The sequence below is a fragment of the Trichosurus vulpecula genome, chromosome 3, assembly GCF_011100635.1.
Source record: "Trichosurus vulpecula isolate mTriVul1 chromosome 3, mTriVul1.pri, whole genome shotgun sequence".
In the NCBI taxonomy this organism is placed as follows: Eukaryota; Metazoa; Chordata; class Mammalia; order Diprotodontia; family Phalangeridae; genus Trichosurus; species Trichosurus vulpecula.
Window position 1 is genome coordinate 409726818 of NC_050575.1, and position 27566 is coordinate 409754383.

At 52.2% G+C, this 27566-nt stretch overlaps 1 protein-coding gene across 6 annotated transcripts in view; it reads left to right on the top strand.

The window, feature by feature from the left end:
* ITSN2 (intersectin 2) overlaps positions 1 to 27566 on the top strand; it is a 107642-nt gene that overhangs the window by 22109 nt on the left and 57967 nt on the right. For all 6 annotated transcript variants that reach the window (XM_036748825.1, XM_036748820.1, XM_036748821.1 and 3 more), the window contains exons 2-12: positions 1710 to 1772; positions 2573 to 2665; positions 3617 to 3680; positions 8800 to 8963; positions 11019 to 11222; positions 11313 to 11409; positions 12315 to 12454; positions 15452 to 15515; positions 16392 to 16529; positions 20808 to 20893; positions 21334 to 21584. In XM_036748825.1, coding sequence (XP_036604720.1) covers positions 1742 to 1772; positions 2573 to 2665; positions 3617 to 3680; positions 8800 to 8963; positions 11019 to 11222; positions 11313 to 11409; positions 12315 to 12454; positions 15452 to 15515; positions 16392 to 16529; positions 20808 to 20893; positions 21334 to 21584 — 1332 coding nt within the window. In that variant the 5' untranslated portion in view covers positions 1710 to 1741. The remainder of the gene's footprint in view (positions 1 to 1709; positions 1773 to 2572; positions 2666 to 3616; positions 3681 to 8799; positions 8964 to 11018; positions 11223 to 11312; positions 11410 to 12314; positions 12455 to 15451; positions 15516 to 16391; positions 16530 to 20807; positions 20894 to 21333; positions 21585 to 27566) is intronic.

Genomic DNA, 27566 nt, shown 5'->3' on the forward strand with positions numbered 1-27566 from the left:
GGTTGAATATTGTCTATAGGACAGGGCTATAAATCCTCTTTCTCACATAGCATCTGTGTGACCTTGGGCAAGTGATCTAACCTCCCTGGGACTCAGTTTCCCCATCCCTTCTGGCTCTAGTTGTAAGAATCCATGATCCTCAGAAATAGGCAGTCAGTGTAAGCATGTAGCTGTCTCTTGTTTCAATCTGTCATGAGTTTGATGTCATGGGAGAAAAAACTCCTCATATTCTCTTTGGTGTGGGGCCTGAGTGATTGTCCTCCAACCTTATGTGACTTTTGTTTCTTAAGGAGAGAGTGAGAGACCTCTGAGGCCTTAGTCTCCAAATGGGACTTGGGGTAGGACCCCAGAGGATGGGAAGATGGATGGCATTTCCATGGGCTCCATGATAAGTAGGCATAGAGTTTGTCTCCAGCATAGTCACACCCACCATAAATCCCCACACTCTCCCACTCTTCCCTGTCCGTGGGCTGTGCTAGCTTCCACCTCTCATACCCCCATTCCCTCAGGAGACAGAGATCTACCGGTCCAGGTAAGTTATGCTTTCATGGAGCAGGAATGTTCAGCAGCCTTATCTATGGATCATGTCATTCTTAGAGTATTTATAGCCTGGTCACTGGGGATGAAAGCCTCCTTCCTGCCATCCCAATGGAGAGAACCACTGGTGCCTCTCAGAGTGCATGTAGTATCAGTGTATATTAAATACTACCCCTCCTCAAGTCAACCCCCATCTCCAGCAGGCCGATGCCCAGGGCTGGGACAGTGACTGGGGAGCAAATTCTCCTTCTGGGTGGGACAGTGCATCGGACCTGAGGAGCAGGTCTAGCTACCTTCTGCTCTCATCCCAACTTCCTTCTTCCCTCTGGTCTGACCCCTCAGGACCAATCCTTTTGCCAACCTTTTCTCTCATCTGTCTAATCCCCTTCCCTCAGCCCCCCTGGTGCAGACCCTGGGGACCTCTTGGCCTGAACTACTGTTCCCCCAGCCTCTTCCTCCTCAGGGCTCTGCTCCCTCTACATTCAGTAGAGCCCCGCCCCACGTCTCTGCCTCTGCACTCGTCGTCTCCTGAGCCTGGAATGCTTTTGGCCTCACTTTTACCTCTCACAGTACCTTGTTTCCTTCGGCATTCAGCGCAGTGCCTCCTGTGTTGGATGTTTCCCACCAAAATGACCTGCTGTTTATTTCCTATAGATTTGCCTGACATTTTAGATAGAACGTAAGCTCTTTGAGGGCAGGGAGAATGTCGTTTGCATCCCCAGCACCCAGCAGAGTGCATAGTGCTTAGTAATCAAGACACACGATTAATATGCTTGTTGATTGCTGGAGGGATTGTGCCAGGAAGGCCAGCAGCAACGCAGGACTCTCATTTGGGGCGCATTCCATCAAAGCCACAGGGGACCTTTGGACTTGTCCACTTGGAGCATAGCTCCAGCGGGTCAGATCCAGACGTGTAGCTTCCCATAGACATGTTGCTCCTTTCCCAGCATTCATTGGGAATGATTACTGGCTTCTCTTTAAGCTCATACTTTCTATTGCTGTCAGAATCCTCCGTTGCAACCTCCCCTCCCTGCCCCGGGTAAATCTTGCCTGTTTAGCAGATCCCAAGCCTGTCCCTGCCCCTGCCCCTGCCCCAAGTAGGGTGTAAAGGGGGGACCTGCCTCCTGGCATTGGTCATTGATGCCTGAACCGTGTGTTTGTTCATGTTGCAGATGGCTGAGAGCTTCAAGGCAGCCCCGGCACCATGATGGCTCAATTTCCAGCTGTTATGAATGGTAAGGAAGAAGGGGGCAAGGCTTGTTTGCTTCTTTGGTGTTTGCAGCCTTTCCTGGAAACTCTTGGACTGACCTCCCACTAACTGCTTGCCAGTGCTGCCTCTAGTAGAGGCAGCAGGCAGCCCCCGAGATTTCAGGGCAGCCTCACATCTTCCATGCCCAGAGACACTGTGGGAGGGAGGCCTTTGTGGAGCTTGGAACGCATCGCCCCCCCCCCCCCCATGACTCGTGTCCTTCTGCCAGGATGTCCTTATCGTGGTTGTACCTGAGATCACACTGGCAGCCTTTCCAAGGGAGATCGGCTCTGCCGCCCTTGAAGCCCGATGTCCATATCTGCCCAGGGCAGGCATTTAGGGGACAGAAGTGGGCACCCCAATTGCAAAGCTCCCCTCAAAAGGCTCTCTGTCTGATGAATGCACGATGTCATCCTTTCTGCTGTTCAGGCCTTCCCTCCGCCTCTCCCTTGCTTTCTAGCTTCCTTTGCAGTCTTTGCTTTCCCCATTAGATTGATTCTCCCCCTTCTTCCCCCCCTCTTTTCTCCTCTTCCCCATCCCCCTCTCCTTCCTCCCCCTCCTCCTCTCCCTCCCCCACCTTCTTTCTCCTCCTCTTCCATATTTGGGAGCTAACAGTGGCAGACGGATGTCTGTGTTCTGTCATCGGCCTTTGCCAGTGTACAACTTAGCCCTTCCCAGTCATGCTGTACCACGCACCCCCGCAATGGCCAGTTTTCAGCTCTGGGAGGAATGTTTCACTCCCAGTCAGCAGCATCTCATGGCTGCATCTTTGCTGCGTGTTTTTAGGAGGCCCTAACATGTGGGCGATCACCTCGGAAGAGCGGACCAAGCATGATAAGCAGTTTGACAGCCTCCGGCCTGCTGGAGGACACATCACAGGTCAGTGTGGCACCTTGCTAGGCCTGACCACATCTGTCAATCACTGCCAGGTGTGGATGAGCTGAGCTTGGAGATGGCTTGGGGCCGTACATTTCTGAGTTTCTTTCTTCCCTTTGCGTCATTTTATACAAAAGTCTCCCAAAGTTTCTCCGAATTTTTCATGCCCTCTTTCTGTATGTTATCTGGAGACTGGCTGTCATCAAGTCTGTTTTACTAACTTGATTATAAAATGGTTCAGCCACATGGCCATCTTAGATTGGTTGGGAACCATTGTTAAGGGAAATACTGAGTAATTGTAGATTATTGGTTATGCAGAAGGCTGCTTTGGGAAGAGGAAAGGGGAGGAAACCTGCATTGATAAAACTCCTCCTGTTTGCCAGGCACTGGGCTCCACACTTTACAAACACAAAACCCCAGGAAGAGTGGGTCACAGAGGCAGATGGGGGTCACACAGCTAGGGTGTGTCTGGAGCTAGATGCGAACTCAAGTCTTTGGCATGACATTCTCTGTAACAGGTCTGTCACAAGTCTCTCACCACAGTGCCACCCCCCCTTCTCACAGGTGAGGGATCCCCCTGCCAGAGTACAGGCCCAGCCTTGTCACTCCTACTTAATGAGCAACCTTGGTTCCCTCCAGCCTCCAGCTGACTCCAGTCTACCCTTTCCACACATCCACACTGGCCTCTGGGCCTGGCAGTCCCCCCTGCTCCACTCTGCCTCTTCAGATCCTGAGCTTCCTTCAGTGTCGTGCCCAGCCAGCTTTCCATCCCCCCCCCATCTGGCAGCACCATCCCCCAAGAACTTTGAAGACTAGGCTTGTTTTGGTTTTGTTTTGGCATGCCTTGTGCCTTGTGCTGTGCGTGGTATGGAGCAGCCACTCAATAAATGCATATTGATTGGTTGATTGATCGCTGAGCTCAGTGGCTAATTTTTATTCTTGTTTCTGCTGTAGGTGATCAAGCGCGTGGTTTCTTCTTACAGTCTGGCCTCCCAGCTCCTGTTTTAGCTGAAATATGGTAAAGAATTTTTCATTTTTGATTGGAATATTTAAAGACGGGCTGTTGCTGCTTTTCCGATGAAGCTTCTAGAGCAGACAAGTTAGGGCCTGCATTTCACTGTGCTAGGTGAAAGCCAAAAAGAGAGATTGTTGATATTGTTGAGGAAACACTTCTTCCTGATAGAAGAACTTTGGGGCTGGGGGACCTCTGGCATCCTGGGCATTCCTGCCCAGACAGCGCCAGTGCCAGGGAGGAATTTCCCTACTTCTCGGCCGATTTCTGCCGGTTAATCAGCAGGATGTGGCACCCCTGAGTCTTGTCTTCTGAAGGGGAGCCCTTCCTGGTCCTCCAGTGGCTGTTCTGATTCTATGACATGCCATCTCCATTCTTTCTCTCCAGAGGTTTTCATTTCTCACTTAATTTTAGAATCTTTCATATTTTTTTTAGCTGATTCTGCTATCTGTAATTCCTAGAGAAAATTTACCCCCTTTATAGCTTTTCCATATCTGAGTTCTTGTTTCTTTCCCCTCACTCTTGGGAATGTCCAGTCTTCTTTGCGCACCTTTGTCCATTAATCCTCACTTGATGTCACCTGGGCAGTAAGCATTTAGTTGGTGCCTACTGTGTGCCAGATGCTGTGCTAAGCATGGGGTATACAAAGCGAGGCAAAGACAGCCCTTCCCCTCAGGGAGCTCACAATCCAAATTCAGATGCCTAGAAACACTTTGGTTCAAGCCTGGAGTCTCCAGGTCTTGTGGACTTGTAGATCACCAGAGACCAAAAGAGGAAACCGAGGTCTGATTTAGAAGGGACAGACAGAGGCGGTAGGCTCTTGTATTCATGGCTCCTGAGCCCAGATCCCCAACCTCCAGCTCAGTAACGCTAAAAATGCACCAGAAGGAACAATCAGAAAGAAAATCAGAGCCATAATGCAGAGGTCTACATTGCTGGCCAGGATCATGCACAAGAACCCCAGGGCCCTGGGGAAGCAGAAACAAGCAATGGAAGGCCACTCAGGACAGTCCTGGGTGTTGCTGATGCAGTGTCCTGAGCCACAGCCAGAGGGAGGGCCAGGCAGTCATGACCTGTGGGGACCTGCTGCTCAGCCAGTCATCAGCTTCTGGTGGGGATGGCAGCACTGGATTCAGAGCTCTGCAGATGGAAAGAGCCGAGGCCAAAACCAGAACCTAGCCTGGCATCCATCAGGCCCCAAGCAGGGTCCACCCAGTGCAGAAAGGCTGTGGCCCAAGAGTAAGCTGGGCCCCGGGGACAGCCAGAGTACCCAGAAGAAATGAAGCACAAGATGGAAAGGGGACAGGAGCAGAGCCTCCCTCTGGTCTTTCTCCCCCAAGGACTACCAGGCTTTCTATGAAGATGGTGGTCATCGGGGTCAGGGGTCAGGAAGGATGAGCCTGTGAAAAGGCTGCACTGGGTAACCTTCGAGAGAACGGTTTGAGTGAAGTTTAGAAAGTGAAGTTGAGTGACGTTGAGAAATCGCCAAGAGGCAGTGGGCAAAGGCTTGGCAAGGAGTTTAGCTGTGGAAGGGCCCAAGGAGAGTTAGTTTGGGGAATATCTGAGCTTATTTGTGGCCATCAGAGCCAGCTGATCTGGAGAGGCAGCATGATTGCTTGGGTCAGCCAGCCAGAGGAGATAGGAGAGGGCAGATATGGAGCACCTGCCCACCTCACAGGGAGGGAAGATCTGCAGCTGACATGTCCCTCGTCCTCACGCCCTCATCCCTAGCACTGAGAGTATGCCAGCGGAACGGCTGTGTGTGTGCCTCCTTGAGTTGAAGAATGGCACTGGTGCTGCAGTGGGGTGAATGAGAGGCTCATCGAGAGGCCTGGGGGGTGCTTTGGACATGAATCTGGAAGACTTGAGGCAAAACTAAATGAAGACCCTGAGAATCGAACTCATCCACAGACTGAGAGGGCCAGACTCGGTGGCTTCTGATGCCCCTTTGGGCTCCCACACGTAGATGGTGGTAAGACAAGATAAGAACCTAGCAAGAGATGACAAAGAGAGCAGGCATTGTTGTGAAGAGAGAAGCCTAATGGAGGGCTGCCACCCCGTTGGAATGGGGGGCGTGGACCTTGTCCCAGGGACCAGTGCTGAGCATACGATGCTTGTGTTTCTACCCCAGCCAAGTGGCTGTTCTCAGCTTAACGGTCAGGGAGCTCCCCCTCAGGGACAAAAGTCACCAAGAAATTAGCCAAAGTCAGGAGGGAACATGGCAGAGGCAAACAGACATGGAGCCGAGGGCCGATGGGAGGAAGGACTGGAGAGCACATGTGTCAAAGGAGAGTGCTCCTACTCTTGCCTCCAGCTGCTGTTGGAGCTGCAGAATTCAGGAATGAATCAGGGTCATGGGAGGGAGAGCACAATCCTGGTGCTGGGGAGGCCTTTGTTGGACTAGTCCAAGCAGAGAGGTTAGGGCGGGGTGGGGCGGGGCACTTATGCCCGAGACCAAACACAGAACTCCCCACTTGCTACCCCTCCTGGGGCACAAACCATGCGGCCACAAGGGGCCAGGTGGCATTTTATCATTGATCCCCAGCAGGCAGTCGATATTAGAGGAGAGAGAAGTGAGGAAGGTCAGGGTTTACCCTGAGATTGAAGTGTCTGAACCATATAGGAAGTGCAGTCTCCTGGTCAAGGAGGAAACAGTTTGGATGAGGAAGGAAAAAAGGAAAGGAAGGATGGAAGAATTGAGAGGAGGAGAGAGGAAAGAGGGGGATGGGAGGAGAGAGAAAGGAGCGGGAGGGGAGGAGAGAGGAAGGAGGGGAAGGGAGGAAAGGAAGGAGGGGGAGGAGAGAAGAGGAGAGAGGAAGGAGGGGGAGGAGAGGAAGGAGGGGAGGAGAGGAAAGAGGAAGGAGGGGAGGAGAGGAAAGAGGAAGGAGGGGGAGGAGAGGGGAGAAGAAGGAGGGGGAGAAAAGGGGAGGAGAGAGGAAGAAGGGGGAGGGCAGGAGAGAGGAAGGAGGGCAGGAGAGGAAAGAAGAAGGAGGGGCTTTCTCTTCCCTTTCCTCCTCCTGTTTGGTTCCAGAACCATTCAAATAAAAGGCCTAACCTCATTCCTTGGCCCTCCTGTGCCACCTGTGGTGGCCCAGAGCAGCATCTGGGTCCTTCTGTTCCATGGCACCTGGAGCTGAAAGCGAATGCTCTTCCCTGGAGCCAAGCTACCCTCTAGCTACCTGCATCACTACTTGGAAAGTCACTTGGGACGAATCCTTTGTGTCTGTCAGGCTGAAGGCTCCTTCAGGAACAGACTTCGAGGCTTAGTCCAGCCTATACCTGGCCAGGAATACCTCGTACAACCGCCTGGGCAGGTTCACAGTGCTGGAGTTGGCTCTTTCTTTCCACAGTGGCCCAGCCCCCTCCTCCCCACCCAGAGTAGCCCCTGTGGCCTGGACCCCAGAGAAGCTCCTTCCTCACCTTTAGGCGAGTCAGTCCATCCAGGTGTGCACCTCTGCCCTGCAGCTGAGCTGTAGCAGCCCCTGGAGTCCAATCCCTTCTGATTTGTGAAGAGGGCCATTCTTTCTGCATCTTCCCATCTGTCCACCCTCTCCTCCTTGACTCCAGGCTAAACATTCCCAGGAAATCCTAGGGCATGAATTCCAAGTCTTCCCAGGTGGTCACCTTCTGCTGAGTGTGTTCCAACTTGCCACAATCCTTCCCAAAATGTGTCCCAAGAAGAGATGGGGCCTTTCCAGGGTCCTGTGCAGGAGATGCTGCTCCTCCTTGCAGCGGGGATATGGGGGGGGGATAGCCCTCTAGGGCCCCCTGCTCCTTTTTCCCAGAGCCTTGGTACCACTTTCTCCCCTTTTCTCAGTAGTTCTGTGTTGGACTTTGCATTGTTCCCAATTACATTTGTCCTTCTGTTCAAAAGAGGGGCAGGAATGGAGACGTCTACACCTGGCCCAGTTCTCATGGATGTAATTAAAGGGACAGTTAGCAAACGCTTAGAAAAGGAAGTTTTGTCTACCCAACAGCCTTCTTTCCTTTACCAGTCATTGAACTGGCAGCTCCAGCTAATGCAGAGGGCCTGGTTTCCCTGGATGGTCGCACCACTTTTGTTTAGCAGAGCCTCTCATGGGCGAGGAGGGTACATAGGTGGGTTTGATCCTGGCTGCCTTCATAAACCCAGAGAGTGGACACTGAGGATGTGATACCAGCTGTGGAAGCAGAGTCTGCAAAGCAGGTCTCCAGTGGAGTGCCCCAGGGATCTCTGCCTGGCCCAGGCCATTGGACACTTTTAGCAGGAACTTGGATGATGATGTAGAGCATCATGTAGCTGGCATCGAGACAGGGTCAAGAGTTTTAAAAGATTTGCCAGATCAGAACATTGGGCCACATAAAGAAATGAAATTAGTGAGAGGGAAAAGAAAGTCTTTGCCCTTTGACCTTTTTAGGTATGACATGGGAAAATAAAGGCCTGTTTGAAAAGGATCTGGCAGTTTGAGTAGACCACAAGCTCTGCCTTGAGTGCACAGTGTAAGAAAGCAGCCCAGGCAGGAGGTTTGTGCCTTTGTACAGTAACATAGCACGGTACAGGACAGAATGAGACAGATTCGTTGGTTGTAGGCTGCATTCAGAGTGGCCAGACTGTCAGAAGTATGGCCGTGGTCATTTGGTCCTCCATCCTGCCCAGACCTCATCTGCAGGGCTGGGGACTGTTCAGTTGAAGAGGCAGGACGCCCAGCCCCTGTTGGATGAGGGCCAGCTGAAGGAAATGTGGACAAGGGGCCTGGAGAGGGGAAGACATAAGGGACTGTGATGGCTGCATCCCAGAGCTTGTTGGGCTAGGACGTGGGAGAGAGTGCTGGTTCTCTTTGGTTTCCAAGAACCACACAGTGAGGGAAAGGTCCAGAGAGGCCTGCTGGGTCTGGGGGTCAGGAAAGAGTCCTTGAGGAGGTACCAGGGAGGCCTCGGCGGAGCCTCGGGATGGCTAGAATAGGGTGAGGGGCTGCCATGATGACATGGAGATGCCTTTTTGTTCCTGAGTTCTCTTGTCTATGTTGGGGGCATTTACTTGTTGTCGGCCTTGAACATTTTACTGTGAGAAGAATAAAGTAGGTACAGAGAACATTTCTCATGCCACTCCCTTGATAAGCACATCTTGTTTTCTCTTTGCTCTCAGGGCATTATCAGACCTGAATAAAGATGGGAAGATGGACCAGCAAGAATTCTCTATTGCCATGAAGCTCATCAAGCTTACGCTCCAGGGGCAGCGCCTACCTCCATCCCTGCCCCCTGTTATGAAGCAGCCGCCTGTGTTCTCCCCTTTGGCGTCTGCGCGCTTCGGTAGCTGGAGATTCCTTTGACTACAGTTCCTCTCAAATATCCCCCATTTCAGTGGATCTGAGCCTTTCCTAGCTCGAAGGGGCCTTGGGCACCATCTGGTCCCCCCTAGGGAGCTTTAGGATCAGGATTAGGCAGCCAGTGAGTGGCAAGGTGGAGGCTAGAGCCTCCACCTATTCTCCAGCGGTGTCATTCCTCACAGATTTGCGATCCCAAAGAGCAGCCTTGACACCAGCATTCTCATTGAAAGGACTGCCAGAAAAAAAACAAGGCCATTGACCGCCCCCTTACATGCAGCTGCTGTCGTGTCACACGTAGGGCCCACAGTGCATGGAGTAAGACAGCCTAGGAATGTTCACGGACCATCCCTGGGGGCCAGGCAGTCTCTTAAGTCATCAGGCATTTGCTGGGGGAGTCCTGGGGGCACAAAGTAGCAGGGACCTTAATGGAGGCAGCTCGTGCTGATGGTGTCTTCAGGAGGTCTTCAGACACGCTCACAGTCTTTGGGTGGGTTGGGCCAGCTTCTGTCGCTGGCTGTCACCTAGAGCCTTCCTCTTATGTGGGAGCCTTCCTCCCCATGGATCCAGGGCCACATGTGGCTTGGCCTGCTGAACCTTGTTCCCCAAGAACCCTTCTGGTGGGGAGTGACCATGGCTCAGCCCTGCAGGGACCCAGTTGGCTGCCCTCAGCCACAGCCTCCTGTGTCGTCACCACAGAGTTAGTACCTGGCAGAAACTCCTGCAGTCTCGTAGGCTGCCCCTCGCAGTGACTCCCTAGGCGGCCTGCTCCCCCTTTGACCCTGACTGTCTTGCACATGCAGCTCCTCACTTGGATCCCCTGGCCCTCCATGGGCAAGCTTTCTCCTCAGGGTCCCTAGGGGCTTGTGACCCTCTTGAGCACTTGGCAGAGACCTAGGGCCAGCATCCATTGCCTTTAGGCCTCACTTGTTGGTAATAATCATTGAATGAGGTGGCACAGTAAGCATGGCAGGGCACTGGGGCCCTGTCCCTCACCCATCAGTTACTCGTAGTGAGCCCATGAGGAGAGTCAGGCCGCATGTCCCCGGCAGAGACGCTCCATAAATGGCTTGGGCCGTCTGGTGGCCAAGATGCAAAGGTTTCACTGGAAGCCATTGACTCCTAGCTCTGCCAGGGCATGGCGGCTCTTTGCCATCAGGGTCAGCGCACTGCTGTCATGGGTTAGCCTGGTATCATTCTGCTGGCATGCCCCATCTTTCCTCCTTTATGTAAGAAGACAAGTGGTTACCTGAGAGACTCTTATTGTCCCTTGGGGCAGGACACAGAGTCCAGAAGACCTGGTACCAAGTCCTTCCATGCTCCTTGTCTGAAAATGGTGACCAGCCCTAACACTCACCCACACCCTCCCACAGAGATGGTGATCACCAGGCTCACCTGTGTCTGCCCTTCTGTGTGCTTGTACATTCCCAGAGCCTCTGCTTTCCTTTCTTCCTTTGGAAATTGGGGAGATGGCACTTGATATTTTCTGGTCCCTTCCTGCCTTAGAGGCTCTGTCCTGTGCACAGATGTTGGGCACACCCTTTGTTCTGGGCACCAGAACAGAAAATGTTCGACTGAAACCTGGTGCCAGAAATAGTCATCATTACAGTTGTCCATCACTGTATCCCAAAGTCAGTCAAATGAATAGTCCTTTTGACTTCTCCAGAGGCATCCTGGGGCCTATGAGCAGCTCTCAGCAGAGGAAGAGAAGACATGGCTCAGCCTTCACATAGAGTGGCTATCCAAGGGCCTGCCTCTTCAGGTGACCATTGGAGCATCTGCTTCCTCCGTTCCTAGCACCATGTTTAGTTGTAGTGAGACCAGAACACTCCTCAAGAGGAAGAGAATGTTTGGTGGAGGATGATGTGTGCTTGGCCTTATCAGGAGGGTGAGGGCTAGGGTGTCAGAGAAAAGCCCAGTGATGAAAGGCTCAGCTCCCTTCAAGGGGGCCTGCCATGGCTTTGGCCCCTTCTTACAAAGGCATCATTCTCTTAGGGATTGAGTCATGAATTTCACTGGAGTTCTGGTGTATTCCCTGCAGGAATGGGAAGCATGCCCAACCTGTCCATCCCTCAGTGTGTGCCTCCAGCTGCCCCCATGGCACCCGTATCCTCAAGGCCTTCTGTTACTTCCCTTCCTCCCTTGGGGATGCCCACTCCACTGGTACCTTCTGTTAGCACATCATCCTTGCCCAATGGAACTGCCGCTCTGCTCCAGCCCATGGCCGTCCCCTTCTCCTCAGCAAGTAAGTGCCTCAGAGTGTGGAAGGGTGGTGTTTGGGGGTCCCCATTGGGGAGCATCCAGAAAGGACATAGCTGCTGCTTCTTTCTTGTAGCCCTGCCTCACACGTCATCGTACGGTCTCTTGATGGGCAGCTTTGGCGGTTCTTGCATCCAGAAGGCCCAGTCCCTGATCGACTTGGGATCAAGCAGGTACAAGCTCTGTGGAGCCCCCAGTGCCCCTGGTTTCCTTCCCTGAGGCCTTGTTCTGGGCATTGAGTCTCTCCAAGGCCCTGTTTGGTCTTCTGTGGTGATTGCAGTACAGCTGGGTCTGGAGCATTGAGGCTCTCTGTTCTGCTCTGAAAGGAGTCGTCATTTTAGACTGAAAAAAAGAGAGGGCAGCCCTGTACCCTCTTCCACCCCCTGAAAAACCCAACCCCCCCAAGACACTTTCCCCCAAAGCTTCAGTAATTATGCAGGTTAATTTTGTGCCAATGTGCTACTTAAATGTCGCATAGCAAAAAAATAGTGTCTATGTACAGGACCCCACCCCTACAATAAAGCATCATTACTCTTGAGTTCTCTTGTCTAGCTGTTGTCCAGGCAAGCTGCTCCTCTGAGATGTTTGAAAGCTCCTAAAAGTGTGTAATGCATCAAACAGTTACAGGGTCTCTAAAGTGTTTGGACACGAATGGCCTATTTTCCTTATCTATTCCATTTAGCGCACTGTTGTTCCATCGGGGGGGACACTCACTCCCCCAGGCCCTCCCTGCTAACAGGCTTCTCTTGAAGAGCCTAGGCTTCTGAGCTCATGGCTATCCCTGCACTCACCTCCCGCCCTGCCCTCCCCCACCCCACCCCTGCCAGGCCCTCCCTGCTAATAGGCTTCTCTTGCAGAGTCCAGGCTCCTGAGCATGTGGCCATGCCAGCACTGTCACTCTGTCAGGGGTGACACTCACTCCCTCAGGTCCTCCCTGCTAACAGGCTTCTCCTGTAGACAGCCCAGGCTCCTGAGCTCACGGCTGTCCCTGGGCTGTCCAAGGCTCAGAGCTGGTCCTCACCTCTTGGCCCTCAGGGAGGGCTGCCACACAGCTTCCCTGCTTCTCTTTTGCCTGCAGCTCCACGTCCTCCACAGCTTCCCTGACAGGGGGCTCTCCCAAAGCTGGATCCTCTGACTGGGCCGTCCCGCAGCCCTCAAGGCTGAAGTACCGCCAGAAGTTCAACAGCTTGGATAAGGGCATGACGGGCTATCTCTCAGGTATGCATGGCTGGCTTGGTGAAGGTAGAGCTGAACATTTAAATGTCATCTTCTTTAAAATGATGACATGACTCTTTGTCAAACTATTACTTCATCGTATACAGTCAGGTGCCTCACTTGTATCCAGGGAGTCAGATATCAGATTGGAAATCCATCTAGCATGTTATCAGGTGGAGGGCCCCTACTGGACCCTGGCTAAGGGTTCCTAGGCACTCGAAGGCCAAAACGTCCACTTAATAAGCCCATCTTGCTTTGACAAGTGTACTAGGCCTAATTAATATCCTGACATCCCCTAGACACCTGGATGGGCATGTGGAATAGCCTAGTGTTAGAAGCAGCCCTGGATAAGCTTTGGAGGGAGATAGCCAGGGCAAAGGTGAGGAAGGGGGAGCTGGAACACCAAAGTCTCAGATGCCCCCACAGCTACTAAAGTGTCTACTAAAGCTACTAAAGAGTCTGACCAGCTTCCTGTTAGCCCAAGGAAGAGGCAGAGAAAGGAAAGGAGGAAGCATTTCTGGAGCCCCTTCTGAGTGCCAGGTACTATGCCAAGCATGTTTACAAGTGTCTCGTTTTAGAGAAGCCTCTCCCCATCCAGCCCCATCCTCCTTTTCCAGCCTCACAACACAGAACACCAGCTTCTCTCCAGAGAGCGCCCGGCACTGGGCCTGGCACATAGGAGCTAGCTGTCAATTGGTTGAGAGCAGCTATGTGCCATTTTGGGTGCAGTGGAATGTGGGTGAAGGGGAGAGGTCTGAGGGAACCAGTTTAGGGGCTCAGTGCTAGGCTCAGGTCCCTGTGTTTTACTTTAGAGGCTGTAGGGAGCTGGTCAGTGACATGGACCCATCACTTCCATGATTTGGGGAGGGTAAGTGGCGCTGGGGAGACCAGATAGGAGGCTTTGGCAGGCACCAGGTGAGAAGAGGAGGAGTCTTCACCAGAGGAGTGGATGTGGGACGTGCTTCAGAAGGAGAATCAGGCGGGCTTGGCACCTCTATGGGTAGAGGAAGAGTCAAAGTGACTCAGAGGATGTTGGGGAGTTTATTTTGGGGAGAAGAGAGGAGTTCTCTTCTTGATACCACAGGACATCAGGGAGAGATCCCCAACAGGTAACTGGTGGGAGGAGGATTTAGAATTGCCTTTTGAAATCTGAATTGTACTAATGCTTAAACCCCTGGAAACTCAGGAAGACGTATAGAGAGAGAAGAGATGAGGGCAGGGCACTGGCATTCTCGGGGCCCACCCATCCTTGATGAGCTGAAGATGGGCACTGATTAGAGACGCATCATGAGCCATCAGTTAGCCTGGGACCTTTTCGGGTTGGTTTAGAGCTGGCATCAAAGGCCCTCTGTGCCTTTCTCAGCCAGATGCCGTTGTGTCCCTTCTCATTACCCAGGGTCGTGACCCTGCCCCAGACCAACCTCCCATCCACCCCCTCCCAGTTGCTAGGCATCCCCTTTTCCTTCCTCATCCTCAGTGGAAGGAGGGAAGGTTCCCTTGAGGATATGAGGGAATTTGAGCAGAGTAGGGACTTTAGAAATGGTTTGCTTCAGGCTCTCAGCCCTCCACCCCTGGAAGCTTTGCTCGGATTGCCCCTCCCCCCCCATCCCATCGGCACAGCCGTGGGGGTTTGTATTTTAGCATTAAGGCAGTGAGTTGTTGGGGAGGGGAAGGACACAGCCAAACGTCTGCCCTCATAAGCTTATTTGGGGAGCTGTGTGGAGGTGTCTGCTATGGGCCAGGCACAGGGATACAGGACAAAATGCCAGAGTCACTGCCCTCATGGAGCTTAGATTCTGTTGGCCGAGATCAGATACATACATTGAGAACTAAATGCCAGATACCTTCAGTCATTTGTGGGGGGAGGGGTCGGGATTGGGTTGGGTTTCCTGTGGGATGCAGTACTTGAGCTGAGCTCTGACAGAAGACCTTCTGCCAGGTAGGGGTGGAGGAACTGGGAGCAGAGAGTAGGAGACAGAATGGGAAACTGGGCAGTGCACTCCCAAAGACGGGCTGCAGCGAGACTGAGCAGAGCTTTAAGAGCAACCGAGCATGGGGCGATAGGGTCAGGTCCTTGGTAAGGGAGGCCCTGGGGGGGTGCATTGAAGGAATCCAGGGAGGGAGTGAAGGGGCCAGATGGGGAGATGGAGCAACAGGCTCTGGCCATCGCTGTGGGGGGAGGCAGAGAGAAAAGCTAAAGGTGCCCTGGACAGAAGGGGACAGTGAGGGAGTCAGAGATCCCCTGGTTATCTCTTGTGAAATGTCTGGGTTTGGAGCCCAGGAAAGAGACTGGGTCTGGGCAGCGCAGTAGTTAAGCCTGGAGGTACTGGTGACATGGCCCACTCAAGGCAGCAACACTGTGCTGGACCTTTGGGGTCACTCCTAGTTAGTGGCACGGCATGGAGGCAGGTGAGCAGAGGAGCCTGAGAAGGGGCTGCCAGGGGAGGAGAGAATGTCCAGAAGGGAGAGGTCAAGCAAGGGAAGGCAAAAGTGAGCCTCGTGAGAGTGGGTGGTGTGCATGTGCAGAGGAGTGCGAGAAGGGGACAGATGGAGGATGGTAGCAGAAAGGGACCGGCTGGGACTGGCAGGGTCCACAGACACATGCATTGGCCCTGTCCACTTGATGTTTTCTGAAGACTCCTAGTTCACACTGTCCCCAGGAGATGCCAAGTGAGCGAAGTCAGTGTCTCTTCTTCCCATCTGGCGCAGAGCTGGCCAGGTGACCAGACCCAACTTCCTGATGGCATCCTGGCAAATGAGCGTGGGTATTTCACCTACACTCAGCAGGGGTGACTGAGGGGAATTGTCTTTGTTTGCTGGCGCTGCCTATGGGCCACAGCTGCAGACTTACCCTTTGTCTCTCCTAAGGCCCTGGGGTCACGTTCTTGAAAAAGAAGGAGGCTGGTTTAGCCCGAGGTATTCGGGAGCATCCAAGCCCTGCTTGTCCAGGTTCCCCAGATCTTAATGCCATGTTCTGCTTCTCCCGGCCCTGTCCACCAGGTCTCCAGGCTCGGAACGCCCTTCTCCAGTCCAACCTTTCTCAAACCCAGTTGGCTACTATCTGGTGAGTTTGTTCATGAATGGGGAGCTCGGGGAAAGTCACACCTGAGCTCCATCACTGTTTCTGGCATGCCTTTTTAAATCTCACACAAAGGAGAGGACCTGAAAGTTGATGGAACCTTGAAAGGGGCAGATGCTTTGAGATCTCTTTGGATCAATAGCATTATGTTTCTGTAAAGTGTCTTAGGGAGATCATCAAGCCAACCCCCTCATTTGACACTGGAGCACCCTGAAAATTCCCCTGCTCAAATCCAGGTCTTTGAGGGATGAGGCCATAGAATCAAAATTTGAACCTGTCACCTCAGACTCCATAGCCTCCCTTGCATTTTCTCCACATGTTCAGGGAGCCGGTTCCCAGGCATACCTGGGCTCTGCCCTGGGACCTCTTGGGAACAAGGAGGGCGTCGGCCCAGAGGCTTGACTGGGTGACCCCAAAATGAAGGCAGAGGAGGCTTGGTGGCTTTGTGGTTAATGATGGCATCGCCTGCCACACTCTTCAAAAGAGACATTGAAAAGCAATTTTGCCTTGAATTTTTGGGCATGCTTAGCAGGTACCAGGCATGGGTAGAGGGCTGTCCTCGGCACTGGAGATGCGGAGACAGAAGCCTGGCTGCTCTGTGCCCTTTTAGAGTTTATTCACCTTCTGGAGAGGAAAGAAAGCTGTTTTCCTTCAGTATTCCTCCAACACCCAAGCAGTTGTGGGCCTGTTGCTGGTGCGCTCCAAGCTTCAGGGTCTTGGTCTGTCACGTAGCAATAGTAACAGGTTGGACTGCCAAGAGAGGTCATCTCAGGAGGACATCAGCATCACTGGGCAGGGTCTGTTGTCTTTTTATTATGGTTGTTGTTGCCCGGGCACTTTCTGAAACAGAATTTCCTTCAGGAACCTGGCTGATGTGGATGGAGATGGTCAGCTCAAAGCGGAGGAGTTTATTCTGGCCATGCACCTGACTGACATGGCCAGAGCTGGGCAGCCATTGCCTCTGACCTTGCCTCCGGAGCTGGTGCCGCCTCCTTTCAGGTGAGTGAACCCAGGATCCCCTCCCTGCTGCAGATACTTGGCAGTTGGCTATTGTAGGGCAACCCTGTGGAACCTCTTGAGTGAGGCGAGGTTCACAGTTACCCTATCCAGGAAAAGTCCTGTGGGTGCCGAGGGCCTGTGTCCAGACTCTGACAGGGCCCAGAGTTTATCAGGGAGATGACCTTTGGGAAACTCCTACAATCAGCAATCCCAGACTTCTCCGTGAAATGCCCAGGGGCCGTGTTTTTTTTTTATGATAGTTTTTATTCAGGCAATGAAACATGAAAAAAATATAAGTACTTATTATAATAATTTCATTTGTGTAAGTATAACTTACAAATATTTACCTGACATATAAAAAGTGAAATTATTGTACATATAAAATTTATGTAGATGATCATTACATATACAATGCAATCCTAGTAGGGGTCAAGTAGCTTTCACACCTCTCTACGAGAGGGTAATCAATCACTCACTGTATGGCCATCACAGCGGCACAGCAGAAGCAAGTGTGCAATTAGGATGGTCACTTATTGGCACATATGCTACTATACATGGAAATCTATTGGCAATGTACTCATGCTGACAGCAACACAGAGGAACATACTGGCCCCTTTTTGTGTGTGTGTGTGTGTGTGTGTGTGTGTTTTTCATACTGTCCCCTTTGAGAATTAAAAGGGGCATTGGGATTCTACTGCAAGGAAGAGAAGACTCCAGGTTCGATTGAGTTAAGACTTGGGGGTTGGCTTAGAGTTCCAATTCTCGTGACTATCTTAAACTTCTTTTTTTTTTGGAGGGGGGAAGGCAGGGCAATTGGGGTTAAGTGACTTGCCCAAGGTCACACAGCTAGTAAGTGTGTCAAATGTGTGAGGCCTGATTTGAACTCAGGTCCTCCTGACTCCAGGGCCGGTGCTCTATTCACTTCGCCACCTAGCTGCCCCGGGGCCATGTTTTTAATAGACCTTGACTGACCTTCTGAGGTATTGGTGATCTGTCCCTCATAGCACTGGCCCCGCCCCTCCCCCCAAATGTACTTCGTCCTTGCTCATCTATCTAGTGCATACGTGGTTTTCCCCCAGTGGAATATGAGCCACTTGAAGGTAGTTACCATTTCATTTCTGTCTGCATACTCCTAAGGCCAGGCACATGATTGGCCCTTGATAAATGCCTATTGGGGGGCAGCCAGGTGACGCAGTGAGTAGAGCACCGGCCCTGGAATCAAGAGGACCTGAGTTCAAATCTGGCCTCAGATACTTCACATGCTTACCAGCTGTGTGACCTTGGGCAAGTCACTTAACCCCAATTGCCCTGCCTTTCCTCCTCCAAAAAATATAAAATAAATGCCTATTGAATTCAGAACTCTTTTGGTGACACTTTATGACTGAGAACCGTGGAACGCCACCATTGGGTGAATGAATCCAGATGGTGAGAGAGACAGAAAGAGACAGATGTGAAATGGAAAGAGAGAGAGAGAGGTACATGGTGGGTGCAGATTAGGGGCAGCCCATTTCTAACCCTGAAGCAGTCTAGGCAATATCAGAGAGGTGTGGAGGTTACCCAGTAGTAGCACAGGGTGCCAGCCCTCGGGCATCCCAGGTATGAGCCCTAGAGCCTGGTGCCCGAGCCGTTAGAGGACCCTCATGGAGATTTGAAGGGAATGCAGGGGTCTATGATGAACTTTACATGAGGCAAGGCCCTCGTCAGTGAGGGACAGGTCTGCTGCAGGTTCATTCATCACAGTAGTTAGTCACACGGCACAGAAATTCGCAAGTTAATTTAATCTGTCTTTGTGGGTGCTCGATCACTGTTAGGCTTATAAGACCTAATTGTAGAGTGGCACTGATGGAAATGGCAGTTAGGCCAATGGGACGAGCCAAAATGGCAGTCAAAAACTCTCCAGTCTATGGGGGCATAGCATGATTGGGGCAAATGAGAGACCAGTTATGTGGGGGATGACAAGATCTCCTCAGGTCAAGCTGAGGGTGGGCACCACGCTTCAAGTGTACCCAGGCAGCCAGTGGCGGGAGGTTGGGATGTTGTGCGAGTGACAGAGGAAAGGTTCTAAGGCTCCTCCCCTGTGGGCTATGGACACCTGGGGGCCACAGAGTGATATATTCTATAGAGTCCCTCCCTTTTTGTATAGTGATAGGGATTTTGGGGTGTAGAGAACAGATGCGTATCAGAAGCTTGTTGAGCCAGGCTGTGACTTGCTGGGGCAGTCCCACAGCCAGAGTATGGGTAAGGGCTGGGACTTTGACCCCGGCCTTGGTTCCTTGGCCAGCTGACTGCCTCTCTGGTAGTTCCCCATGATGTTTTACATCCTCTGCAAGTGGATGTGGATGCCAGCTTTCAGCTTCGGGAGTCTGGGTTTCACTGGGGGCTTCCTTGCTCTTCCAAGCTCCCAATAGGACCCTTCCAGGTAATAAGTGAGTCCGGCCAGCCCACCGGCTTGGTCTGGGTTTTTTATATTTGTATTTTCTTACATCAGGCTTAAATCCACTGTTTCCAGGTCTTTGCTATTGTGGCAAGGGCTGCTGTGGGCACTTTTGTACGTGGGGGGCCTTTCCCTTGGCGAGGCTTGTGCCTGGTGGTGGCATTGCTGAGTCAGAGATGTTTCCATTTGAGTAACTTTGTGAGTATAATTCCAACTTGCTTCTCAGAATGGTTGGACCCTGAGTCCCTGGTGGGGGGGAGGCATCAGGATTCTTGGCTTCCTGTGATTTGTCATCTTTACCAGTCTGGTAGAACTTTTTTATATCAATTTATATGATTTATGATTTGGAGCATTCTTTTATTTGGTGGTTAGTAGCTTGCATTTTTTTCTTTTGAAAACTGCCTGATTGTATCCTTTAGACACTTTTTTCTTAGGAATGGTTTTTATTCTTATATAGTTTTATCAGCTTTCTATATATCTTGGATATCTGACCTTTCTCAGAGATGTTTACTCTGAAGACTTTTTTTACCTGTTAACTTAGTTCTCTTAATTTGTGCTGCATTGATTTTGTTTGTGCTAAATGCTTTTCCTTTGGGGTAACATGCTTGTTTGTCAGTCAGTCAATACAAGTAATACAGCTGCTGTCTGGTAGCTCTGCACCCCCTAGAGGATAGGAGGTTGTGAAAGAAATTGTAGAGATCATGTGGGTAGAGACTGGAAATTCAGTGGCTGTGGGGGATGAGGGGGAAAGAGACCCAAAGTTTGAGGGTGGGTGACTTGGTGATTGCTGTGGTGCTATTTGCAGAAGTTGGAAAATCAGGAGGAGGGATGGAAGATTGGGAGTCCCATTTTGCAGGTGTCTTGGTAAAATGCAGAGCTGGAGGAAGGAACCTGTGTGGAGCTGTCTGGTTAGATGTAGGGAGAAGGAAGAGAGAGGGAGCCAGGACCCCAAAGAAGGAAGAAGCTTGCCATTTCTCCCACAGTCTCATATGTCCAGGCACACCACTGCACCAGGGAGGAGAAGCTAGCCAGATTAACGAGAGTCCCCACTGCCGAGAGGTGGATGGGGCCTTGAAGGCATCTTTGAGACCTAAAGAGATGAGAAGCACAACCAGTCTGGAGGCGCAGAGACTGCATAGCCGTTGTCCGGGCTGTCACTGGAGGGATGCCCTGTGAGCTGACCCTCTGTGATTCCGGAGATGGGCCAGTAACCTCCTTTCCTTTCCCTGAGAAGAGGAGATCAGGCAGAAACAGAAATATCATTGGGGGCAGTCTGCGTGCCCCTCGACATCTGCCTTCTGGGCTCTCTTGGCCCATTCTGTCTTGACTTCCCCGAGTGATAGTTTCATTCCTCTAGGGAAGAGGAAACAGGAAAATGTGTGTTCTGAATCTGCCTCTTCCCCAGAGAGGAAATGAGGGGAATGTTGGGGGAAGGTTTAGGAGAGAGGAGGAGGCCTCTCTACAGAGCTGGCAGGATTGTCTGTGTGCATATTGATGACAAATGAGTCCCTCAAGTCAGAGCAGAGAGAAGGGCTGGACCTTTTGAGAATGGGCAGAGAGGGAGCAAGCCAAGGAATGTGAGCACTGGTCAGTCACCTGGAAAGAAGAGCATTGTGTACTGCCAGGTTGGGGGAGGGAGCATCTGTGCAGGCAGAAGGGAGGGTGAAAGTTTTAAGAAATATTCGGAATGACTGGGCACGTGAATGTGTTCTGCCTTTCAAAGATCCCTGATTCTGAACATCTCAGTGCTAAAGTGGACTTTCTTATTGAGAAACTCAGCCCATAATGCTTTCCAAAAAATTCTACTTCAGAGAGCTTTCCCAACTGCCTTTAATTTTTTCTAGAGGAGGAAAACCTGTTGATTCCCTTAATGGAACTCAGCCTTGCCATGAGAGAACCCAAGAAGAGCCACCTCAGAAAAAGTTACCAGGTACCAGGGAATTGTCTGAGTCATGTTCTGTGCTGAAACGACCACGTTGGGGGGTTTCCATGTGTTTAAGTCTCTGTGCAGGACTAGGTGAAACCCTGCTGGAGGCCCATGTGTGGCAGATGAGGCCCCCATGGTCTCAGGAGAGTCTCTGAGGCAGCTTGGAGAAAGGGGCCTGTGCAGGTGCCCATGTTGGAGGGGGAGGTCCATCAGACTGTGCCCACATGGACCCCACTAGCTTCCCAGCCCTGGCAGTTGGGCATTTGAAGAGAAATCCAGAAAAAAGCTGCAGCCTGACTCAGGTCCTTGTTTCCCTCTCGGACAGATCCGTTCTGCCAGCATCCTTCTTGTCCAAGGAGGGTCCCCTGTCCCTAAGGAGGGAGAGACAAGGAGGCTCGGGAGCTGGGGGTTTCTGGGCACTCACCACAGTGTCACCTGTTTAGTGACCTTTGAGGACAAGCGGAAAGCAAACTACGAGCGAGGAAACCTGGAACTGGAGAAGCGGCGGCAGGTGCTGCTAGAGCAGCAGCAGCGCGAGGCTGAGCGTAAGGCGCAGAAGGAGAAGGAGGAGCTTGAGCTCAAGCAGCGGCTGATCCAGGAACACAAGTGGAGGCGACAGCTCGAGCTGGAGAAGCAGAGGGAGCTGGAGAGGCAGAGGGAAGAGGAGAGGAGGAGAGACGCAGAGAGACGGGAGGTAATGGGCCCAGGGCCGCACAGGGGCTTCCTCCCGCTGGGGCTTGCCCTCCCGGCATTGCTCTGGCACCTTCCCGCTGGTGATGGGAGCTGATCGTTACCCAGGGCTGTGCGAGAGCTTCCTACTGCTAGGGCTTGGCCGCTGGAGCTGATCGGTACCCAGGGCCGCATGGGGGCTTCTTCTCCCTGGGGCTTGGCCTCCTGGTGTTGCTCTGGTGACAGGAGCTGATCAGTACCCAGGGCCTGACTGCCTTTTGCCTTGTTCTGCATGCCCAGCGCCGGGCGCAGAGTAGGCGCTTAATAGATTTTGATTGACTGACTGATTGACTAATAGTGGCAACAAAGCTTCCTTGAGCCCAGCAGGTCACGGTACATCGGAGCTGGAGGGGCCTTCGTTTAGTGTGGCTGAGGGGCTGAGGCCTAGTTACGGGGAAGCTAGCTCAAAGTCACCAGAGTTGATGCAGTGGCATGACCTCTGGGCTTGGCCTAGGAGGAGCTGGACTCAAATTCCTCTTAGTCTGTTTGCCCATGAGCACCACCCACTGCCCCCCAAGCCTCAGGTCCTCCTTTGTGAACTGGAAGGTTGGGCTGCCTTGCTAGCATTCCAAGTCCCTTCACACTCTGGCCCTTTCCATCTCCAGGTCATTTCTGCTCCATCCCTTTTCCTCTCCAACCCCTTCCACCTTCCTCAGGTCTCAGACTCTCCTCAGCAGATTCTGGTCCAGGGTCTTTGTGCTGCCTTCCTGGGTGATACTGACTGCTTAGCATCCAGGATGCAGGCTGGCCATGGGTGGATCTTGTATGCGTGGCTGTGATGATTCTTTTCTCCTTTTGTTTATTGGCTTAGGAAGGAAACCCTGAATTACGACAGGCTAAGCTGGGTAACCCTACATCAGGGTGGCTAGGCTTGTTGGATCAAGAGCCCAGAGCCTCAGATTCCAGGAGTGGGAGGCCACCCTTCTCTGGCTGTCTGAGCTCTGCTTAAAGCCCTCCCAGGGGAGGAGCTGCTCACCTGCCGATCCCACCTGGGGCCACTCTCATTGACGGGAGGTTTGCTGGGACTCTCACCTAAATCTGCTCTCCTTGCTCCTGGTCTTTGCCCTCTTCCAGCCCAGACAGCCCTTCCCATGTTTGCTGACTCCGGCATCTCAGCCCAAGCCTTCTCTTGGACAAGGCTGAGTTTCTCAAAGCTGCTCTGTAACTGGCATCCCCTCAGCCCCACTGCCCCAGCCCTTTTCTCTGAGGTGGGAAGCCTAGAGCTGAGGACATCTGTGGTCTGTGCGGCCTGGCCAGGGCCCCCGTCCTGGTGCTGCCTGCTTTGAGGCTGCTGTCACATCTCCTGGGAGGCTTTCTTGAGTTCACCATCCACCAGGATCCCATGTCTATCCCTATCAAGTACTTGAGACATCCTTGAATGAGCCCAGGCTAAATGAGTCTGTTATGGTAGCTGTCATCCCATCATGTTATCTGTCCTCTGGCGTGTTCTGTCTCCCTCCATGCTTTGTGCCGTGTGCATACTTCACAGAAGGCTCTGGGGTGGCCCCATCGAGGCCATTGATAAAACTAGTGAAGAGCACAGGGCCAAGCACGCCTTGGGGCCTTCTAGTGGAGACCTCTCACCATCTTTCCATAGGGGCAGCATGAGAAACAACACATCCAGCATTGTCTTGTCACTAGAGGAGAATGAGGTCACTCTGGCTGACCTGTTGTTGATGAAGTCCTACTGGCTTCTGGGGACCAAGAAGACAGTACAGCCAGAGGAGCTGGGGCCCTTCCTGCCCTCCTGCTCATCCCAGGGGTCGCTCGGGCTTTTTCTCCTTGAGAGAGAAGACAGACAGTGTGCTGAGAGGCGAGTCTCTCTCTGCCTCTGCCCTCACTCTTGTGCCTGAGTATTTTGTGAGACCAAGCACGGACTTGGGAATGGGGGACAGATGAGAGGCCGTCTGCACTTGGAAGGGGGGAAGACCAGAGTGTGGGGCTGGCTCACTTCTTGTACCGGTGTGGGTGTCATCTTCTGTCACCCCCTTCCCCGATCTGTCACCCATGTCATTCACTGGGACCAGTCCCCTTTTCCTCTCGGGGTCGTTTCTCTTTTCCATAACAGGACTTGGTTCTTGAGAAGGGCCTCTCCTTCCTGGTGGTGGATTCTGGTACCTGGACTTCTGTCTTCTGGGAACTCGGGTTCTCCCTCTCAAAGTGTTCACTTTCCCCACTCAGGCATTAGCATTTTCCTCTACTTTTTTGAGGCATGAGATTATCACCAGGGAGGGTCCAGAAGTTCTTAGCCACTCTGCTCTGGGCAGGCAGCCCTCTGAGAGTGGGCCTGGGTGGGCCTCTGGGCCAGGCCGGGGCTCTGCCCCTTGTGGTCTGTGGTCCATCTCTGCCCCTGCAGGTCTTCTTCCACCTGGGCTTCCTGGATCCCCTCCCCTCTCGTCTGCCCACGTTGTACTTGTCCATTTTTGGACCAAGGAGTATTCCTCATGCTCCAAGTCTCAGGGACACCCACGAGGTCCAGTTACCTCCTTGGTTAGGTTCTCACAGACTGTCTGTAGACATCAGAGGCCCTGGGTCGGGTCTTCTTACAACCAGGTCTCTAACCTAGTAGAGGGCCAGGTAATTTTTTTTCCTTTCTACTTTGTTTTTTGGTCTTTAATGAGTTAGAAGACTCTGGCCAAACCCTTTCTCAGGGGTCAGTAGCATTTGCTAAGATTCTGTGCACCCTTTCCTCTCTTTCTCTGTACATATATGTGGGTTTACATATATGTATATGTGTGTGTATATACATACACACATCAGACACTGTGCTATGTGCTGGAAATAAATGTACCAAGAATGATTCAATCCCTTCTTGTGCAAGGAGCAAGCCTTCTGAGGAGGGACATAGTGGGTATATAGAAAAACAGACCCAAGCATGTGCACAGAGTGGCACAGTCCTAGGTGGCTTGGTAGTGAGCACTCACAGGAAAGGTTTCATGCTGAGCATGGTGCTTGAGCTGTGTTGAAGGCCGAGAAAGGAAGGTGGACCAGGCATGAGGCACGGTTAGTGCAAAGGTACATAGAGGCGAGGAATGGCCAAGAGAATATAGCTGTATTGCTGAGCCTGGGATGAGACTCAGGGCCAGACCCCCCCATGGTTACATGTGCACTTAGGGGAAATCCACCCCTTGGGAGGTTTTGGGTCTGCTTTCCTGGAGGGGAGAGGGACCTCAGCAGAGAGGCCAGCTAGAAAAGGCTGCTGCAGGAAGCTTGGGGAAGGGTGCTGAGAGCTCATGCAAAAGGGGAGGTAAAGGTCGGGTGAACTGGCCTTCATTAGTAGCCCTCCGTCTATACTTGGCATTCTCACCTTTATTTAAAGCTGTGGTCAAGAAATCATCATCCCTTCCTTGAGCCCAGTGTTTGCTTCTCCTTTTGGTGTCCAGAAATTCCAAGATGAAATCCTCCCGCCCCCAACCTTCAGATCCTCCCTACTATTCCCAACCAGGCCTTTATAGGGGCCCCGCAACTAGCCAGCCACACCCAGGACACTTGCCCAGGGGAAAGAGGCCTGCCTTTGTCTGCTGCTAGTTTGTAAGGCTCCCTACTCAAGGAAGGCTCCTCCCCCTGCTCAGTCAGCAAAGGTGTATGGAGGCCAGCTGAAGTCTCCATGTCTTCCTTCTGTAGATGAGAATTCAGTTCTGGGGTTTTTTTTTTTGGTTTTTTTTTGGCAGGGCAGTTGGGGTTAAGTGACTTGCCCGAGCTCACACAGCTAGTACATGTGTCAAGTGTCTGAGGTCGGATTTGAACTCATGTCCTCCTGACTCCAGGGCCGGTGCTCTCACTTCAGTTCTGTTATACAGTGAATTATGTGTGCCTTACCCTATTGCAGTCAGGAAGAGTCACTGATTGAGGGTGGATGAGATTGGTGCAGAGGACGGTCCACATGGGTCCTCCTTTGTCCTACTCACTCTCAGAGAGGGGTGGTCTGCCTGGGAGTCCTGAGAAGTTGAGGCGTTTGCCCAGGTTCCCTCAGCCAGGATGTGACCAAGGCAGAAGAACCTGAGACCCCCCCCCCCCCCCACCCGGTGTCTGCTGGTTTAGAGGCCAGATCTCAACCCACTGTCGGTCAGTAACACTTGATGATGCTAAGAAAATACTCATCCGGCGTATTCACGAGACCCAAATCTACTTCCTTTTGGAACTTAGAATTAGTTTTATTGGCCTTATTGGGCTGTTTTTACCCTTGAGGACTTAGGGTCCTTTGTGCATGATAACTAATGGGTTATCAAGTGGTAACCAAGGAGGAACCTCTTGATGAGTGTAAACTGTGGGATTTGGTGCCCATGGAGGAGGGCCAGGGCCAGGCCACCTTCTCCTAAGCCTATCTGTATGCATTCGGATCTGGAAGACGTTATTAAGCTACCTCCTAACTAGGTTTTGCAATCTCAGCCTCATGTCAAGTCAGTAAGTGTTGATTGAGTGCCGAATGTATGCCAGGCACTGTGCTAGGCACGGGTGATGCCTAAAAAGGCAAGAGGCAGTCCTTGCCCTGGAAGAGCTAGTACTGTTGCCAGGACTTCTCAGTTTCACCTCTCCAGCATCACTGGTCAATTTCACCTCCGCATCATCTCTGGTTGATTTCACTTCTGCAGCATCTCCAATATGCCCCCCTCTGTCCTCTGATCCTGCCCTCTACCCTGGTGCAGGCCCTCATCCCCTTACAGCTTCACTACTGCAATAACTCAATGGGGGAGGTGGTGGGGGGTGTCAGCCTGCCTCAAGTGTCTGTCCACTTCAGTCTGTCCTCCAGCCACCAAAGTGAATTTCCTTTTAAAGTGCAGGTCCAACTATATCACACACACACACACACACACACACACACACACACACACACATGCACACACACACACACACACACACTCTCAAAAAACTCTAGTGACTTCCTGTCACCCTCAGGAGCAAATATAAAATGCCCTGTTTGGCATTCAAAGCCCATCATAACCTGCTTCCTCCTCACTTTCCAGTCTTCCTACACCTCACTCTCCGACTCATACTCTCCAGTCCAGTGACACTGGCCTCCTGGCTATTCCTCAAACTGGCATAAATTCAGGGAGGCTTTCCTTCTGAAGGCTGACTCTGGAAAAGCATTTCTCTGGTGTGGACAGGCCATGATTTGAATTGTCCAAGAGGCAGTTGGTGCCCCGGTACCAGAGCACTGGAAGGGACTTGGGCAAGCTTTTAGTCCTTGAGAAGACTGAAGAAACCACTTATCATAGGGACTTGGATTCTGAGCTGCGAGGGATCTGGGAGGAGGTACAGAGGATGAGGCCCGGAGAGGGGAAGACTGACCCAAAGTCACATAGGCACCAAGTGTTGGTTGGAATTCCAACTCAACTCTTGATAGTTGCAATAATAATAGCCCCTAGTGCTATTGAAGATGGCAGCTGGAAAGCAGGGACTTTCTGAAGCTCTCCCCCAATCCCTCCAAACACCTGTGAAAAATGGCTCTGAACGAATTCTAGAGGTGCAGAACCCATGAAATAGCAGAGGGAAACAGGTCTCCAGCCCAGGAGAGCCTGGATAGTCGCCAGGAAGGGAGTGGAGTGCAGCCCAGTGTGGGCTGCACCAGGACAGACCAGACCAGGAGTCAGCCAGCTGAAACAGGCCTCATTGAGCTGCAGCAGTTACCAGAACCCTCAACCCACAAACGCCAAAGAGCAGGTTAGTGGGAAACTGCGGGATTGAGTTGAGACTGGTCCAATCACCAGCCCTGGGGGTGGCGGAGGTGGTGCAGCGTTGGTGGTGGTAGCAGCAGGAAGCTCCTGAGGCTGCTTCCAGAGCTCTAGCATCAGCTGCTTCCCAAGTCCCTGGCTCACACGGTGGGAGGAATCTAGCAGCAGATCAGAGAGGGACTGAAAGGAGCACTTTGTGGGCACAAAAGAAGGTTCTCTTGCTGTGCCCTGCTTGGATATCGACTGTGGTTGTGGTTGGCAGTTTTTGGGGTAGG